The sequence below is a fragment of the Schistocerca americana genome, unplaced genomic scaffold (genome assembly GCF_021461395.2).
Source record: "Schistocerca americana isolate TAMUIC-IGC-003095 unplaced genomic scaffold, iqSchAmer2.1 HiC_scaffold_73, whole genome shotgun sequence".
NCBI classification, from domain to species: domain Eukaryota; kingdom Metazoa; phylum Arthropoda; class Insecta; order Orthoptera; family Acrididae; genus Schistocerca; species Schistocerca americana.
Genome location: NW_025726489.1, coordinates 152,708 through 172,402, shown reverse-complemented (window position 1 = coordinate 172,402; position 19,695 = coordinate 152,708). Strand labels below are relative to the sequence as shown.

Here is a 19,695-nt window from a genome sequence, read left to right as displayed (position 1 = left end):
GCTCTGCAGTAAAAATACTGCAGCCAGCCGGCAAGGAGCGCTGCTCAACATGAGCAGCATGAGCAAAAGAGTAGGCAGTGCGACCATCAACCAGAGAACCATCAGTGTAGACAGTCTCACAGTCCGAAAATGAGGCGAGGAGAGCAAGAAAACGGCGACGGAGGGCCACAGGCGGAACCGAGTCCTTGGGTCCCTGTGCCAAGTCCAGACGGACGGACGGCCGGGACAAACACCAGGGAGGCGTAGGTGCACGGACCCGGAAGGGAGGCGGAAGAGGGAATGAACCCAATTCCGACAGCAGGGACCGAACGCGGACAGCGACGGAAAGCCCAGACCTAGGTCGCCGTTCGGGCAGATGGAGGACCATGGCAGGGAAAAGCAGGCGACGATTGGGATGGCCTGGCGAGCAATGCACGTGGACAGCATAGTCGGCGAGCAGTCGATGGCGGCGAATCCGCAGCGGGGGAACCCCGGCCTCCACCAGTAGACTATCCACGGGGCTCGTACGAAAAGCGCCAGTTGCAAGCCGGACCCCACAGTGGTGTATGGGGTCTAACAACTTCAACACTGAGGGTGATGCAGACCCATAGGCCAGGCTCCCATAATCAAGCCGAGACTGCACAAGGGCTCTGTACAATCGCAGCAGCGTGCAGCGATCCGCACCCCAAGACGTGTGGCTAAGGCAGCGGAGGGCGTTGAGGTGCCGCCAGCATTTTTGCTTCAGCTGAGTAATATGAGGAACCCATGTGAGCCGGGCATCAAACACGAGTCCCAAGAAGCGGCAAGTGTCCACCACTGCAAGCAGGTGGCCGTCGAGGTAAAGTTCAGGATGAGGGTGGACCGTCCGACGCCTGCAGAAGTGCATGACCCGAGTCTTGGCAGCAGAGAACTGAAAACCATGAGTCAGAGCCCATGATGCTGCCTTGCGAACGGCGACTTGCAGCCTGCGTTCGGCGACTCCCGTAGTCGTGGAGCTAAATGAGATGCAGAAGTCGTCGGCATACAAAGAAGGAGACACCGACGACCCCACTGCTGCAGCCAAACCATTAATGGCCACTAAAAATAAGGAGACGCTCAACACCGAGCCCTGCGGGACCCCATTTTCCTGTATATAAGAGGAACTAGAGGTGGCACCGACTTGCACCCGGAAAGAGCGGCGCAATAAAAAGCTTTGAAGAAAAGCCGGGAGCCGACCACGAAGACCCCACCCATGCAACGTGGCGAGGATGTGATGCCTCCATGTGGTGTCATACGCCTTCCGCAGATCGAAAAATACAGCAACAAGATGACGTCGGGCAAAAGCCATACGGACAGCAGATTCCAGCCGCACCAAATTGTCCACTGCAGACCGGCCCCGACGGAAGCCACCCTGGGATGGAGCGAGGAGACCGCGCGACTCAAGGACCCAACACAAACGCCGCCCCACCATACGTTCGAGCAATTTGCACAAAACGTTGGTGAGGGTAATGGGACGATAGCTGTCCACCGCCAGTGGGTCCGCACCGGGCTTCACGATGGGGACAATAAGACCCTCTCGCCATTGCGACGGGAACACGCCCTCGCTCCAAATGCGGTTAAAGATGGTGAGGATGTGTCTCTGGCAGTCCCTGGAGAGATGCTTCAGCATCTGCGCGTGGATGCAGTCCGGTCCTGGTGCTGTATCAGGGCAATCGGCGAGGGCAGCGAGGAATTCCCTCTCGCTGAAAGGAGCATTGTATGTTTCATAATGACGCGTGTGGAATGAGAACGGCGTCCGCTCGACTCGCTCCTTTAGAGAGCGAAAGGCGGGGGGATAGGATGCAGTCGCAGAGCTCTGAGCAAAGTGCGCGGCAAGCCGTTCAGCAATGGCGGCAACGTCCGTGCAGACAGCGCCGTCCAAGGAGAGCCCAGGGACACCCATAGGGGTCTGGGATCCATAAATCCGCCGGATCCGGGACCACACGAGCGAGGACGAGACACGAGAGCCCAGGGAGGAGACGTACCTCTCCCAGCACTCCTGCTTACGCCGTGCAATAAGACGACGGGCGAAGGCACGGAGCCTCTTAAAGGCGATGAGGGTCTCCAGAGACGGGTGCCGCCTATGACACTGGAGAGCCCGCCTACGGTCGCGAATAGCCTCAGCGATCTCCGGCGACCACCAGGGGACAGCCTTCCGCCGAGGGAGGCCAGAGGAACGGGGGATGGCAGCCTCGGCCGCTGAAATGATGGACGTGGTGAAAACATGGACCACCTCGTCTATGTCACCCTGTGGGGGAGACGCAATGGTTACAGCGGAAGTAAAAGCTGGCCAGTCAGCCCTGTGGAGAGCCCAGCGGGGCAAGCACCCAGAAGAATGACACTGTGGCAGTGACAAATAGATTGGAAAATGGTCACTACCACACAGGTCAGGATGCACCCTCCAGTGGATGGATGGGACAAGTCCAGGGCTGCAAATAGAGAGATCGATGGCCGAGAACGAGCCATGGGCCACACTGAAATGCGTGGGAGCACCGGTGTTCAAGAGGCTAAGGTCGAGCTGAGCCAACACATGCTCCACGGCCCGACCACGATCATCGGAGACAGTCCCACCCCATAGAGGGTTGTGGGCATTGAAATCGCCCAGCAGCAAAAAAGGTGGCGGCAGTTGTGCTATCAGAGCAGCCAGGACATGCTGCGCGACAGCACCATCAGGTGGAAGGTAAATACTGCAGACGGTGATAGCCTGTGGCGTCCACACCCGAACAGCGACAGCCTCTAAGGCTGTTTGGAGAGGTACAAACTCGCTGTGAAGAGAGTTAAGGACATATAGGCAGACGCCACCAGACACCCTTTCATAAGCTGCCCGGTTCTTAAAATACCCCCGATAGCCACGAAGGGTGGGGGTTCGCATTGCTGGAAACCAAGTTTCCTGCAGAGCAATGCAAAGGAAAGGATGACGGCTGAGAAGTTGGCGGAGCTCAGCTAGATGGTGGAAAAAACCGCTGCAGTTCCACTGGAGGATGGTATTAGCCATGGATGGGAAAGGCGTGAAGGGATTGGGGAGGCAGATTACGCCTCCGGGGCCCCTGCCGCTACTGAGTCACCACCTGGACAACAGCCATCTACTGCATCCGAGGGACCGGCGAGATCCATGTCCTCAGTGGACGCCAGAATCTCCACCTCATCCTCAGACGCAGAGCTTGTAGGAAGCGGTGGAATGGGAGCCACCGCAATGTCGCTAGCCTTGGGGAGTTTCTTCTTCTTCTGCTTCTCGCGCTGCGCCTTGGGTGGTTCAGGCTGGGAGGGCGTCACCGGGTCAGTCTCAGGGACAGACGATGACCGTGTGTCCCGACGACCAGGGACTGGCGGTTGTTTGAGCCACTTGCGGCCGTCGGCTTTGGAACCGGTCGGAGCGTACGAAGGAAGGTCCCCAAGGGACCCCTTCCTGACGAGAGTAGCCGAAGAAGTCTTACGCTTCTCCGGCTGGGAAGGGGGGACTGATGTCCCCGATGGTTGGGGGGGTGTTGCTCCTGAAGTAGATGGAGCAGGAGCAACAGGAGGTTTAGTGCCCCCCACCATCAAGGGGGCAGGTGTGGGACTTCGACTCTGAGAGCTGACTGGTGCAGATGGAATTGTAGAAGGAGTGACAGTTGCGGCATATGAAGCTGTCATGCGCACCGGATGAAGCCGATCATATTTCCGCTTCGCCTCAGTGTACGTCAGGCGGTCGAGAGTCTTTATTTCCATGATCTTCCGCTCCTTCTGCAGAATCGGACAGTCTGGCGAGCAAGGCGGATGGTGTGCACCACAGTTCACACAGATTGGAGGCGGCGCACAGGGATGATCTGGATGGGAAGGTCGACCGCAATCGCGACAGACGAGGTCGGACGCACAGCGTGAAGACATGTGGCCGAACTTCCAACACTTGAAGCACCGCATCGGGGGAGGGATATACGGCTTGACATCACAACGGTACACCATCACCTTGACCTTCTCAGGTAACGTGTCACCCTCGAAGGCCAAGATGAAGGCACCGGTGGCAACTTGACGATCCCTCGGACCCCGGTGGACGCGCCGGACGAAATGGACACCTCGGCGCTCCAAGTTGGCGCGCAGCTCGTCGTCGGACTGTAAAAGGAGATCCCTGTGAAAGATAATGCCCTGGACCATGTTCAGACTCTTATGGGGCGTGATAGTGACAGAGACATCCCCCAGCTTATTACAAGCGAGCAAGGCCCGCGACTGGGCGGAGGATGCCGTTTTTATCAACATCGATCCGGACCGCATCTTGGACAAGCCCTCCACCTCCCCAAACTTGTCCTCTAAATGCTCTACAAAGAACTGAGGCTTCACGGACATAAAAGATTCCCCGTCAGCTCTGGTACAGACGAGATACCGGGGCGAGTATCTTTCGCTCTCATTCATAGCCCTTCGTTCCTCCCATGGTGTGGCCAGGGAGGGGAACTATTTGGGGTCATACACATTAGCCTTGAAGTGAGCTTTGGAACGCTTAGAGACTGCTGACGGCTGGCCGCCAGCGAGAGATGATGTACCACGCTTCATTGCGGGTCATCCGCCCTGATGCCACCTACTCCGACCAAGGGCCCTCCCCACGGGCGCCACCCAGCCACAGCAAAGGCCACCTGGCAGGATGGCCATTGCCGGGAGTCCCGATGCCCCAGGGCGATGGGCATCTACTCCTTGGCATACGTGGGGAGTTAACGGCGCAGGCATCAGTAGAGCGATCCCTGTGTTGTCAGGGGGCTACAACCAAGAGGGTACATGGCGGCCCCACCACAACGGGCTGGCTACCGTGCTGGATCTTAGGTGCAAAAATGGCCAAGGTCGTCGTCGCAGTTAAAAGAAACACTGCAGAGTGCAGCGTGGTAATCACCCAAGAGATCGAAAATGAGCGGGACACCATTGCAACGACGAGAAAGACGGCTAAAGGTCTAATTGCACGACGGATACAGTGCACCATGTAAGGCGCCCTTCCCCAATTGGCTCGCTCTTCGGAATAATTTAGAAAGATGGAGGTCAAACCCGAGAGGGGACCATCACATAAGGCCGAAACATGTGAGACTCCTTTTAGTCGCCTCTTACGACAGGCAGGAATACCACGGGCCTATTCTAACCCCCGAACCCGCAGGGGGGCATCGAACAGAGATTGTGTTGGAAAAATAGGGTTTTGTAGCCCAAAGAGTAGGGAATAATATGGTGCACTCGAATCTTTAATAAAACCAACCTGATTTCAGAAAAAAATGTGTTGTGTTACTTATTGAATGCACCTTTTACTATGACAACACAGTCATAGATATATTATAGGATAAATGTTTCCTGGCTTTCTTGCCAAATCATATTTGTATGTAAACTCAAGCTTTTGGTGACTTCCTCGCTGAATTATGTCACAGAGATGTCATGAAGTACCAGAATTTTCATATGCTACCAGAGATTAAGTCCATGTCTAGAGTAACACAGATTATTCCTTTGTACGTCTCCAGCATCGAGCTGCACACGTCATCAACGCCACATTAAATACCCTGATTTTGACAAATCCGTTGCACTGAGCACAGCCTCAGTTTTATGTCTGATGAAATGAAAATCCTTATCCCACACACATTTGTAAAGTGAACCTGTTATCAGAGATGCTACTAAGAGCAGAACGTGAAGCAACAATGTTCCTTGGGGCAGTGACAATATCCTTGGTGGTGTGTGGATATAGGTACTTGATGCTGCAAGGATACAGAGAAGTAGGCTGACTTATCCACCACATAACACAGCCAGTATTGCTACCAACGTTCCTCCATCACAGATATCAACATAATCTCTGGAAACATGAACTTCTGTGACTCGTGACTTGTAACTCCATGCCACAACTGGGCCAACTAAATAAAGTTCCACAAGGTTTACAACTAGCTCCTGCTGATGATGACACAAGAAGTTTTTGAAAGCTTGAGTTAACATACAAATCTTACATGGCAATAAAAATGTGACACTTTAATCCAGTATCTACTACTAGTAAATGTGGTAGTTTTATTCTAGATTTTGTTCCGTATGACCTCCACCATTAACACAATGTCACATCATATGTCACTGCGTGAAACGGACAATAATTAAATGCACTGAATGAATGAATAGTGATGATAGGAATAGTCAGCCAGAATAACTCATTAATTTCAGCTAATAACACACACAGAATAAGCAACGAGACCACAATAGGATATTGTTAGGAACACGTATGGCACTGACATGCAGTGGTTTTGAAAAATCCAATTGAAGATCACAGTTATCGGATACCTTGTGGTATTAACACGAGAAACAGTATATCCCAAATTAAATAAGACTTTATGTTGGTTCATTCATTCATAGTATTCTGTAGATTTCATGCAGAACAAAAATCTTCAGTGAATGTGAAACAAGACAAGACCAAGAATACAAAAGCAGAAGAGTAGACGGTCTTACAAAGTTAATCCATGTACTGCACTGACAATAAACTGTCACTCTAGCACTTAATACTATCTGTGCTTATGCCAGCTCTGTAAAACATAATAAATTAAATGGAAAGCCACTATTTTGAACCAATGTGTTTTTCACACATGTGAATTATTGTCTGAGGAGAAGCCTAATAATGAAGACAGAAAATTTGTTACACCATCCAGAGAACATATCAATTAACTATATAATACCCTATGAACTGAGATATTTAATTAGCAAGCAGATTTTAATCACCAACAACATACGAGATCATGTATTACAGTATCTTGCAAGAAGTGTTTATTTCCCGCCTGACATCTGATTTCTGGGACACTAGCTACAATCAAAAGCATATTCTTCTGCCTGAAGTATCTTCTCCTACTGGGGGAAAAACAATCAGATGCTGAAGCGACAGCTGTTTAGATTCTCTAATGGCTCCAGAAACCAAAATCTTTGAATATACTCATATAATTATCTTTACAAAAAACCAAAAACATCCAAACTGTTTGTTTGTAATCACTAAGGACTTCAAAATGTAGCACGTAGTTTTGGCAAAATCCACTTCTTTTTTCAAAAGTGACTGAAAAAAGAGTGGCGATTTGGGAGCTTCTTGGCCAGAATGTTTGCTTTTGCAAAAACTTCACCAGCTTTTTCTTCCTAAATAGCATTTACTTGTTTCCTTCCATGGATCTATTAAAGCTTTCAACAAATGATTGTTTATGTTGACAAGCAGCATCATTGTGACACTTCCGACTTAATATGTTTCTCACAGTGATTTTGACCTTTTGTGGGCATCCATAGAAATGCGACCCATACTTAACACTGCTACAGGTAGAACCAACAAGGTATTTAACGTAAAGTAGAACTGAAAATAACTCTATTCACAAGTCAGGGGAATACTTTTGGCACAGCTGAAATACAGTAACAGGTTTTGTTTTCTAGTCACACTATAGTGCACAGAGTGTAGACAGTATAACCTGGCAGACTATTGCAGACATACACAAATAAGAATTTTGACCACCAGCTGGGTGAGGAACAATGTAGAGGAAAAAGCCCTGCCTCCCTCTCACAAAGTGGCCAGCCTACAACCATGTTCTGTTTTTCTGTGAAAGCTGAACTGACATAGGGACATAGGATTCGCTGATCCCTTCTGCTGTTTTGATGGTCACAACCTAACTTGGTGATGGACCAGGATTAGTTTCTTTATTCAGTCCAAAATAAGAAAACAAAACAGCATGCAATGTACAACACAAAGCATTCGGTAATGGTTACCGCCCAATTTCTTGCTGATGTTGGCAGTACCATAAGATAATTCAGGCCCAACCTCTACATCCCATGGCTAAATACTCCGTTGCGTTGCACAGTATGTATCTTATACGGAGCATTCAATTGCCCAGAATTCGTGTGTGTGTGTGTGTGTGTGTGTCTCTATTGTTGACGAAGGTGTTAATCACTGACAGCTTTAATTGTGAGAGTCTTTTTGTTGTGCCTACTGTGACTCAGCATCTACACTATACGGTGAGTAGCAACTTTCCTTCTCATAGCACTGTTACATTCTATCTTGGATTTTCCACTGTATGATTTGTACTTCATGGTTTTTCATTTTTGAGGCAGAATTTGCATGGAAATTGTGAATTTTTCAGCTCCCTAGGAATCACACAGGAATTATTTCATAGCGTCATCATCCCAAAATTGCAATGGACACTGAAGTGGTGTGAAATGGGCCATCTACACCTACATCTATACACCACGAGCCACGTTTTGGTGCATGGCAGAGGGAATTTAGTATAAACGAGGTGCTATCCAAAATTTTTGGGACTGGTGCTGCCATCTGTTGAAGACCTTACCTTTGGACTAATGGTTACCATCACCCTCGAAGTTTTTTTGCCGAAAAGGTCCTGGTGAGCAAGTATGTGTTACAGGGCACGTTGTCATGATGCAGCAGCCAGTTCCCTTGACGCCAAGTTCGGGCCATCGTCACCACAAGTTTTCATGGAGGCGTCGCAAAATGTCACAGTAGTACGCGGGATTCACTGTTTGGTTGGGTGGGACGAATTCTTTGTGCACAATTCCCTTGGTATTAAAGAAAATGATGTTAAGGCTCTTCACCTGTCTTATTTTTCTGGGTCTTGGAGAGCTCGGGCTCTTCCACTGGGACGATTATTGCTTTGTCTTTGGGTCATAACCGTAAATCCAGCTCTCATCGCTGGTGATAACCCGTGACAAGAAGGTTGGATCAGATGAGGTGTGACGAAGGTCCGTGCACACTTCAACACACTGTGCCTTCTGTTTGGCAGTCAAGATCCTTGGCACAAATTTAGCAGCGACACGATGTATTCATCAGTCAACATTTGTTGACATGTTCCAAAGCCAATACCCACTTCATCCACAAGGTCTCGAATGGTTTGAGATCAGTCCGCACGAAACAATTATTGAAGTTTGGCAACAATGTCTCGTCTTGTGGGGCTAAAGGGTCTTCCAGCGTGAGCACCATCTTCAACGTCTGTACGCGCACGGCTCATGCTCTGTCCCCCAAACAGTTGTTGAATCATTGCAAGGGTCTCCGAAGCACTTTTCCGAGATTTGCACAGAATTTGATACACACGCGCTGTTCTGTTCGCGGATCCATCGTAAAATCGCCATGGACATGAAACACGTCCTCCTAAGTGAATGCCACACTGCACACTGACTCATCAGATATGCAGCTCTCGCCACCTAGCGGTGCAGAGATCTACCAATCCTACTTTCCAGATGGCAGTACCAATACCGAAAATTTTGGATTCCACCTCGCAGCTGTCACTTCGCATCTTTCCTGTTCCAGACACCATTGCTGTTAAGCCTCCATATGAGCTTAAATCTTTAACCTTACCTTCACTGTCTTCTCACAAAATGTGCAAACGAGGAAGAATGTACTCGTTGACCCTTCTTGACACATTCACCCTCAGAATTTTAACTGAGATCTGCCTCACAATGCCTGACACTTCTCTTGCAGCACCAGCCATTGGAGTTGAACAAACATCTCCGTGACAGTATCACACTTACTGCACGAATGTGTGATCAAATACGCTGCTCTTCTTTAGATCTTCTCTATTTCATCTATAAATCTTTTCTGGTAAGCGACCCAAACTATTAAGCAATACTCAAGTATACAATGAGTGGAGGTTTTGTAAAATACCTCCACAGAGGGTGGACTACACTCCCTGAGGGTTCTTCCAATGTCTCTCAGTCTGGCATTTGCCTTACCTGTCATTAGCTTTATATCAGCATTCTACTTTAAATTGCTCTGTACACATTCACCAGACATTTAATGGGTGTGACCGCTTCCAGTGACCCTTCAGCAAATGTGTAACCAAACATATTGATGAAAGTATTCACAATGCATTAGAATTGTTTAAAAAATGCTAAACATCAAATAAAATAGTTGTTTTGTTTCTAGAAACTGAAAGTATTACTGATATGTATAATTTCTTTATTTAACAATTAGACATTTCAGTTCTCTGCATTAAATTTTAATTTCTTATCATGCAATTTGCAATATAAAGAATAACGATCATTAAAAAGTTATGATTCAAGGTTATTAATATTTTCATTTCATAATAAAAACAGAAAGGAAATAAAAACTAATAAAGAAACATCGGTACTAGCAACAAATGAACCAGTGACTTTCTCAAATACACGACTTACACGGTACGCATCCAGCTCCTGGATCCTCTGTCACATTGCTCAAACTGTTTAATACTTAACAATACTCAAAAATCTTCAAAGTGTGGTTTTTCAAATATTTTTGAGAAATGCATTCCACAGCCTTGGGAAACTAATCTCATAGCACTGACCTTCAAATCTTCCTCTTCCTCTTCTTCTAACTGAAGAGAGTTAGTCCACAAAGTCAGCTTGTGAGACTAGAAATAGGGAATCACCTGCTCCTTCGAAGAAGAAGAAGAAGAAGAAGAAGAAGAAGAAGAAGAAGAAGATGATGGTGGTGGAGAAGGAAAGAAAGAAAGACGGATAGAAATTGCTCCTTAGAATCCAAAGGAAACAAAGATGAGGTGACTTACCGAACGAAAGCGCTGGCAGGTCGATAGACACACAAACAAACACAAACATACACACAAAATTCAAGCTTTCGCAACAAACTGTTGCCTCATCAGGAAAGAGGGAAGGAGAGGGAAAGACGAAAGGATGTGGGTTTTAAGGGAGAGGGTAAGGAGTCATTCCAATCCCGGGAGCGGAAAGACTTACCTTAGGGGGAAAAAAGGACGGGTATACACTCGCGCGCACACACACACACACACACACACATATCCATCCTCACATATACAGACCTTATATATATATATATATAGGGAGAGGATGACTCTTTATTCTAACACTACTGGCTGCAAAGGTAAGCTACAAAATAATAACTCCAATGCATTTTCGGAAGTTTTATCACAGTAATAAAAAGGTTCTTAAAAATTAGAATGTCACAGTCACATAGTTAAAGTTTAGGAAATGAACACAATGTCAGTTAGCATAAGACATTCTCTGTCTACAGGAAAGTTGTTGGCATACCACACTTACACCAATTGATGTAGCAACTGAATGGGTGAAAGACTGACTGTATCCATAATGCAAGATTTTTTGCAGAAAAACAGGAAAAATACAAAGAGTCTCGCCTCCTTTTGCAACAACTGAAGGGCACACACTCACATTAAGTCCATGGAATCAATCAGTTCGTCTACAACACTTAGTTGCTCAGGTGTCAGTGCATTTATCTCTCGATCCAACGGTTCAAGAATCAAGTCGTCACGAACGTCCTCTGCAAATGGTAGCTCTGTGTATATGAGATACTGTTAAAATTGAGAAGAAAAAAAAAATGTTAACAGAAGAAAACAGAAATCTCATGTATCATATAAAATGTTGACATGGCAATTATACCATCACAAATTCATAAACAATATATACTTATGATCTGCATCAAAAGGAAAATTCACCAGAGAAAACTATAAAATTATGGAACAGGTTTTCTGGTAGGTAGCTATAAAATTATGTGACAGAATTGGTGCCCTTTTTTTAACCTGTCCCAAAATATCCCTCTCCCCCCCCGCTGAAGAAAAAACCAATAGTTCTGGAGGCTTGGGTAGCTTCTTTCATCTTAATGTACGTCTAGGGGCAGTACGAACTCACTTAAGGTGAACACTTAGTTAACACGAACAAGATTTCACTCCCGGCACTGATATATGGCAGGACTCACATTATGCAAAAAATAACATTTTATAGAAGACACATTTATTTAATTAACAAGCAAGTTTAGAGGGAAGAAAATTTTACAACTAACAAATTTTGTACAGTTCTGGAAAAGTTAATGATAGTGTTTGCATATACATAAAATTTTTCATAGTTCATCAACTCCTGGAAGAAGAAAAACAGTTTTCTTTTTCAAAACTTGCTTTACACTCAAACTAGATCAGTGACACCTGAATAATAAATGCCTATTTTTTTACATTTAAGTTTTAAAATAATATTTCTTTTTTCTCTTCTACATATTTTCAGGGGACTTCACCCTCATAAATTCTCTGTGAGCTGTCCTGATCTTCATATTTCTCACCACTTGCAGAGAGTATGTCATTGTAGAAAGTCACTGCATCCTTAGTATTGGAAACACATTAGTTTCAATGCACCCTTCTTTTCTGCACTCATATTGTTTATCTTGGGAATAACTGCTGCATGTTTCATGCTCTGAATGAACGAATGTCCTTCTAAACATCATAACATACTTGCGATCTACAGAAATAAGTTGTTTTAGCACCATGCACAATCTCACCACTGGTTTGTCTGTAAGTTATTGCTCATGTATCCATCGGTTAGAAAGGCAAGGTAGATTCCAATATTTCATTAGAAATCCATCTGAATCTGTGGGAAAACCAGTCTCCTCCCCACACCAGTACTTTCCCAAACTTCGTCAGAATATTCCTGTATTCACGAGGTGATATGATCTCTTCTTTATTCTGATATTTCTTCTCAACTCTATCTAATACATGATCCAGTGGTATGAAACTGTGTCCACAAATAAGAAAACAGTGGGTAAGTTCAGAGAACACTCTTATGCATTTCATAAAATGTGGCAGGACATAGAGCATTATAGAATTCTTGTTCTGGTTGTTGCTCGTCGAGCCTGAAAAAAAGCTAAAGTTTCAATCCTCTTGTTTTGATTCATGTATCACCACAGTCAGATTACTGAAGCATACCTGTTGTGTGTAAAAATACTTCTCCAGTAGAGAGGTTTGTCAGAGGTTCACTTCGTTGCATTTCATTGCATATTGAAGACAATTTTTACAGTGTCCTCAGAGTATTTGTTAATTTTACGCACTTCCTGGCACTCTTCATTTTTTGCTATCTCTATTTTTTCTGTCGGAGCTCCTTGCGCGTTGAATAGGTGTCATTGTGAGAGTAGCCAAAGCCAAGATTAAAATTCTTATAAAACACTGTCTTAAATTATGACACACAACAACTTTTATTACCCAGCTGTCTTTGTCTTTGCAAAAATTTTCCCACATTATATTTACATTTAACATTTGGGCAAATATGACGTACTTATTTTCCATCAGCTGTAATGAGACGCTCTACACTTACACTTCAAAATGTGCTGTTTCACTTCTTCGATCATAACTACGTCGGCTTAAGTTGCTCTTGAGCCACATCTTTGTTCATGTCGTGCAGCGCTGAGCAATTCGGCCTATGCGATCCCACGATATAAGTGTTATTTTTTGAAATGTAGCAGCGCAAATTGGTATTTGGGAGCCATCTCTAAGTTTTATCTTATACCTGACAGACAGCCTGATACAACACATCTAGCTGGTGCTCAGATTTCCATGTATGACAAAAGCAATGCATCTTGCTTTCTGTATCTCCTGAAGAATATAGCGCTTTTCAAGGACTATAATACACTATGGGCTATAAGTTGCATCTTAATTTTTAACCAATTTTTTTTAAATAATATTTTTATTATTAGAATGCAAAGCCAGACTAAAAAATATTCTTAGTTAATAAAACTGAACTGACCTTTAAAACCCCTGAAAACTACCATCTGAACTTTCTTCTTCTTCCTCTTCATCGTTGTCCTCTTCATCTATAAGACAGTCTTCACTGCCATATTGAGTGTTATTTGTCCACACTTCTTGAAAGATTTAACAAAGTTGTCCTTTCTCACCCTAGACCACATCTGTTTTATCCACTGACACACTAGTTTGTGGGTTGTTTTAAAGCTCCTTTTGGCATGAATTCATCCATCATTCATTTGTTATATTCCTCTCTCACATACACTTTAACGGTTTATTTATTGTGACATCAAGTGGCTGCAATTGTGAAGTATGATAAGTCCTCCCAGAAATATAGAAAGCTCTACATATCCCTGTCTCAGTTTCTCTTTTGCAGAATTTTTTAAATGACTATTAAACTGATCTAGCACAAGAAGAGAACACTTATTCAATCAAGTACCTTTCCTTCTCTGCCATACACTACTAACCCACAAATTCATATCAGCCTTGTTCATCCCACCCTCGTCATGTATGTGAACAACAACACCTGGCGGTATTACAGAAAGTTTTGGCAGTCTTTCTGCCCGAAAGTGATCACTGAATTAAGTTTAGTACCATCAGCACAACTTGAAAGGACAATAGTGTAGTTATTTTTTTTATGTCCACTTGTTTTCATAGTTACAATTTTAGCACCTTTCATGGCACAGATCTGTTACTCGGTACATCAAATATCAGAGGAGTTTCGTCCATATTTGCTACTTGGCTTAGTTGCATACTGGTTTTCTTTCAATATTGAATAATAAAGCAATCGAAAGATAATATTCTCTCTTCATATTCTTGTGGTATGTTCTGAGATACTTTGGATTTGGTTCACATGCTTCATAAACCTGTAGCACCTATCAACTCCATCCTACAAGACTGTTAAAGTCCTACCGTAGCACTAGCATGTATCTGAGTCATTCTTGTATTAATTCCAATGCCACTTTGACAATGCCCTTGAATCAATTTCAATACATCACCATAATATTTTGGCCATTTTGCATTCAGTCCTCTATTTGCACATTTAGTCTTTCTCATTTTTTTTTCAGTTCTTCTTTACTAGCCCGCTAATCGTGAATGGTTTTTTTCTGTGAGTGGCTGGCTGAAATGCTGCTCAGCAGGTCTGTTCCCATGTTGTTCTGCATATGCTATTACTTTAAATTTATAACACACACCACATGAATACCTTTTATTTTTTTTCCATTATGAAACTAGCTACTAACAAAAATATTGTACTGTTACTGATAACACAAATCACTTTCACTGACACTGTAGACTGCAACGCTGCATCATAGGCTAGACAGTGTTCTGGGTTTGTAATGATGGGGCAGGAGGAAGGCAGTGTTAGCAAGCTTGTGAATCGCCGCAACTCATGTTTGTCACATTAGTGCACTGCTGCTGGCAGTTGAATCCATTGTTGCCAGACAGAGAAAGGTCTCCTGCGGCATCAAATGTATGGCCATTTTTAAGACTGGCAGGAATTTTAAATCAAACGCTGCACATTTTTATATTAATTTCAAATATAAGATGCCCCTAAATTTTGGAGGCAATTTTTGAAGAAAAAGGTGTAGCTTACAATCCGTAAAATACGGTACCTCTAACATCTTTGGCAAACCAAGTAGCATCAAGCAAGTTTTGAAAAAAAACTCCTACATATGCATGAGGTGAGTTTTGCAGAAACAGGCTGTATTCTATGTTCTATAAGTGCAGAATAAAGCAAGTTTTGCTAAAGCTGGCTGCATCAGCTTGAAGAGGAAGATGAACAGTAGGTGTTAAAGAAAAAAAGCTATTTTATCATAAAAGAGAGAGAGAGAGAGAGAGAGAGAGAGAGAGAGAGAGAGAGAGAGAGAGAGAATAAAGCGAGTTTTGTGAAAACGCTCCTCAATTCTGAACTGTTTTTAGTCCATTACGTCATTAGATTTTTTTTTCATTTAACCCGAACTTTCAACTCCACCCCACTCTCACTGTTAAGAGCTGCGTAAGTAACAATTGCAACTCTGACAGCATGAATGATAAGCTATGATCTACAAATTCAATTCTGTGTTGAAATAGGCATTTTTTTTGGGGGGGGGGGGGGGGAGAATTGAGCAAGTGTGAGTAACGTTAAGTTGCCAGCAGTAAAAGAGGGGACATGACTGATAGGAAGCAAGCATAGGTCTGCAAATAAAACTAAAAATCCTGAAGGAAGCAAACTGATGTGTACTGAAGAAAAGGACAACTGCCAGAAAGTATGAACTTGCCAAATCTGCATTATCCACGATACTTATGGATCGTAAAAAAATTCTTAATTCTGCTGCGTCAGTTTCCAAGTAACAGAGGACTTCACAGTGGTAAGTAGAAGATGTTGAAACTTTACATCTAGCACCAATGTACCTTTAAGTGGACATATAACTCAGCCAAAGGGAAACAAGATTGAACAAAATTTACACATGGAAGATTTCAGTTTTCAGCTCCTTGGCCACTTCAAAAGAGGGACACCAGAAGAGAGAGTACTGAGCCATACACTGAAAGGGCACCATATGCTGAGGCCTGCCTCCAGTTTGGCACAACATAGGCATACGTAAAATGGACTACGTTACGCTTACACCATACGTCACTCAACTAGTCCTATCCATCTTCCATAGTAATGATTCCAATGTCACAGGGGGTTTCTGCCTGATGATACAAAAATAGTTCTCAAGTGAACATTCATCTGTCAACAGTGGTTATAAATGGACTAGAGACCAACTCAGGGTTTGATACAGCATCTGATCAATACCTGCTGCAGGTCACATTAGGTTTATGAACAGTGTCCTGAAACAACATCAGGACTTACTTACTGCCGTAACCAGCACAGCCCAACTGAACCACCACTAGTTAAGTTACCCATTGTTCACTGAATTCAGAAACAGATCAGTGGTCATGCTTAGAAGTGCGAATTAACTTTTAACAACACTGCCATGCCTCACCTTCATGCTAAAGTTCAACAGTGCAATGTATCATTTAACAAATTATTGTTGAGTGTTATTAATGTGTATCAAAAATTTCTGTCCAAACATAGTTCACCCTGTGATGACTGTTTAGCTGCTGTGCACTAGCAAGTACTTTTGGTGGTACGAGGTTCTCTTCCTGCCACAATTATGTTGGACGCCAAATGTATTTGCTGTAAAAAAAAGTTTGTTTTCCAAAGACAATGTAGTTGACATTGACTGTAGAAATTATTTAGAGGTATTTTCATTATTCCAATTTAGGCACTTCAGCCATTATCAAGTGGTACACTGCAAAGGACTGTGCTTTAGCACATGTCAGACTTCAAAAATGCCATCATTGTGTCTGAGCCCATTAACAATGTCACCATTTTTAACATAAATCCCTACAAACTACTGTTCTTGTACACCGTTTACATGAGAACAGTAATTATTTGGGATTTATGTTGGAGACTATAACATTGTTAACAGGCACCGACATGATGACGACGTGTACATGTTAGATGATTTTTAAAATCTGACACTAGCTAAAGCAGTTTTTTGTACTATACCCATTGATAATTACCTTAAGGTCTAAATTGCAATAGTAAAAATGGATAATTTCTATAATCAATGGCAACTATGATGTCGTTTAAAGAAGTTTTACATGACTGTGTGTGTGTGTGTGTGTGTGTGTGTGTGTTTGACCAATGAATCGTAAAATTAGTTGTGAAATATATATATATATATATATATATATATATATATATATATAGATTAAGTATAAAATATCAAGAAATGTTAACCAGTACACATGAAAATTATGCAAAGAAGAAAAACAACACTACAAGCCAATGTGGAAAAAATTTAAAAATTAATTTTACAAAATATTTTACCTTTCAGCTTACCTCGAATCTGTTTTCAATCTTTGGGAAGAGTACACCCACATAGGGGTGAGAGTTACTCTGATACACTCTTCGAACAACAGCTACCATATCTAAATTCTGCATGGCTTGGATAACAGCAGAGAACGCAGAGCCAGCCTCCTAAGGATGGGGGATACAAAATTGAAAACAAATTGAAAAAAGATGCACATATGTGAGGATCTAGTGATAGAGAAGCATTGGACTTACTGTTCTGCCATTCTGGAGAGTGAAGTACAGGACACCATTGCCCATGAACAGGTACTGAGGCACATTTTTTGCTGCTGTGAAACACAACACAGTCAGTGACTTTGCTGGAGAACTGTACGACATTGCCTGTTCGTCCACCTCTGCAATAAAATGAGTAATGTAACCAAGTGGCAAATACGAGGAGTACAAATAAGTGCCAAGATATGGACACTCAAGACGTATTGTGTGTACAAAATTTGCAATAAAATGGGGCGCTGTAAGTTGTATATTCTATTAACTTCGGCAGCAAATATATCTTAAGAAAATTGTTTCCCCCTTATTAGTGTAGGTACTTATATGGTTAGTGCAATAACTCCATTTTTTCCCGACTCAATGGTCTGTTTCTTTGAAGTCAGCGTTTGAAATTTTACTGTAAGATGTAGTCTTATTTCTTGCGGATTCAGTTGCTGTGTTGTAATACTATGTTTTACACATATTGTAACTGTGATATTAAGTTCTCTTTAGTTTCCTGCTTCAACAATAGTAGTATATACTGTCAACAGTTTTCAACTCTGTTACACTCGCCTGTTAGAGAGCAAGACCTTGACAACAGTTTGAAACGAAAAGTTATCATCAAGAAATCTAAATTTTCTATCAAGCTTTTCTCTCACTATCAAATGAAACTAAATGGTTTCACAGATCTTTTCAAGTCCAAGATGCACATATGCAGACTGAAGCGATGAATGAAAATTTGTACTTACCCTGGGATTCGAACCAGGGTCTCAGACTCACTAGCCACATGTGCTAACCACTATGCCATCCTTGCACAGTGGCTTTGCAGAACTGCATGGACTACCCTAATATTAAACTTCCTGGCAGATTAAAACTGTATGCCCGACCGAGACTCGAACTCGGGACCTTTGCCTTTCGCGGGAAAGTGCTCTACCAACTGAGCTACCAAAGCACGACTCATGCCCGGTCCTCACAGCCTTACTTCTGCCAGTATCTCCTCTCCTACCTTCCAAACTTTACAGAAGCTCTCCTGCGAACCTTGCAGAACTAGCACTCCTGAAAGAAAGGATACTGCGGAGACATGGCTTAGCCACAGCCTGGGGGATGTTTCCAGAATGAGATCTCATTCTACCCTAATATGCCTCCCTCATCAATCCCAGTTCCCATTCACGTCTCAGCCTACTTGGTATTCTCCCTAAACTCGAACGGAACTGCAGAGCCTCTCCAACTCTACTGAAATACCACCTCAGTATCGTACGAAATGGGAGGTTCTCTGGAACCATAGAGTGTCATTTGATTAATATACCTGTGGTGTCACCGCCAGACACCACACTTGCTAGGTGGTAGCTTAAATCGGCCGCGGTCCACTAGTACATGTCGGACCCGCGTGTCGCCACTGTGTGATCGCAGACCGAGCGCCACCACAAGGCAGGTCTCGAGATACGATATAGCGCTCGCCCAGTTGTACGACGACTTTGCTAGCGACTACACTGACGAAGCCTTTCTCTCATTTGCCGAGAGACAGTTAGAATAGCCTTCAGCTAAGTCCATGGCTACGACCTAGCAAGGCGCCATTAGCCTTACATAGTTTGAAAGTTATCGTATGAAATGTCTCATCAAGAATGCTGTAAACAACAAAGGATAAATAAAAGTTAAGTATTCGAGGAGCTGCATACTTTTCTTATGAGAATTCACTACTTATCCTGTTCCAGAATTCACGCCCGTCTGCGTTAGATTTCGGCCTCCTCTATCTACAAGGTGTTGGCACATTTACCAACACATCAATACCTATGCTTCGGTTTCATGCAAGGTTACCTGTTATTTTCAATGCTGCGTTGGAGAGCCTCTGCAATGCTGTTTGAGTTTAGGGTACTTACCAAGTGGGCTGATGTGCGAATAGGAATATGGATTGAGGAGAGAGGCGTACTAGGATAGTCCGTACAGTTGTGCAAACTCACTGTGTCAGGGTGGCTGGAAGAAACTTCAACTGCTGCATGCCACAGCTACGAAAGGTAGCTCAACTACTATCCTCTCCAATGGATTCTGTCTGCTCTGCAGAAAGTGCTGAGTATTCCACCGCTCATCCACTCAACTGTGTGTGGTGTGTTGGTGGCAGGTCTAAGGGCCCTTTACAAGGAA

At 43.9% G+C, this 19,695-nt stretch overlaps 1 protein-coding gene across 1 annotated transcript in view; it reads right to left on the bottom strand.

Moving 5' to 3' along the window:
- LOC124589805 (X-ray repair cross-complementing protein 5-like) overlaps positions 1–19,695 on the bottom strand; it is a 138,936-nt gene that overhangs the window by 45,202 nt on the left and 74,039 nt on the right. Inside the window, exons 7-9 of the mRNA XM_047131592.1 lie at positions 17,566–17,705; positions 17,341–17,478; positions 11,122–11,261 (exon numbers count right to left, since the gene is read on the bottom strand). Of these exons, the coding sequence (XP_046987548.1) occupies positions 11,122–11,261; positions 17,341–17,478; positions 17,566–17,705 (418 nt within the window). The remainder of the gene's footprint in view (positions 1–11,121; positions 11,262–17,340; positions 17,479–17,565; positions 17,706–19,695) is intronic.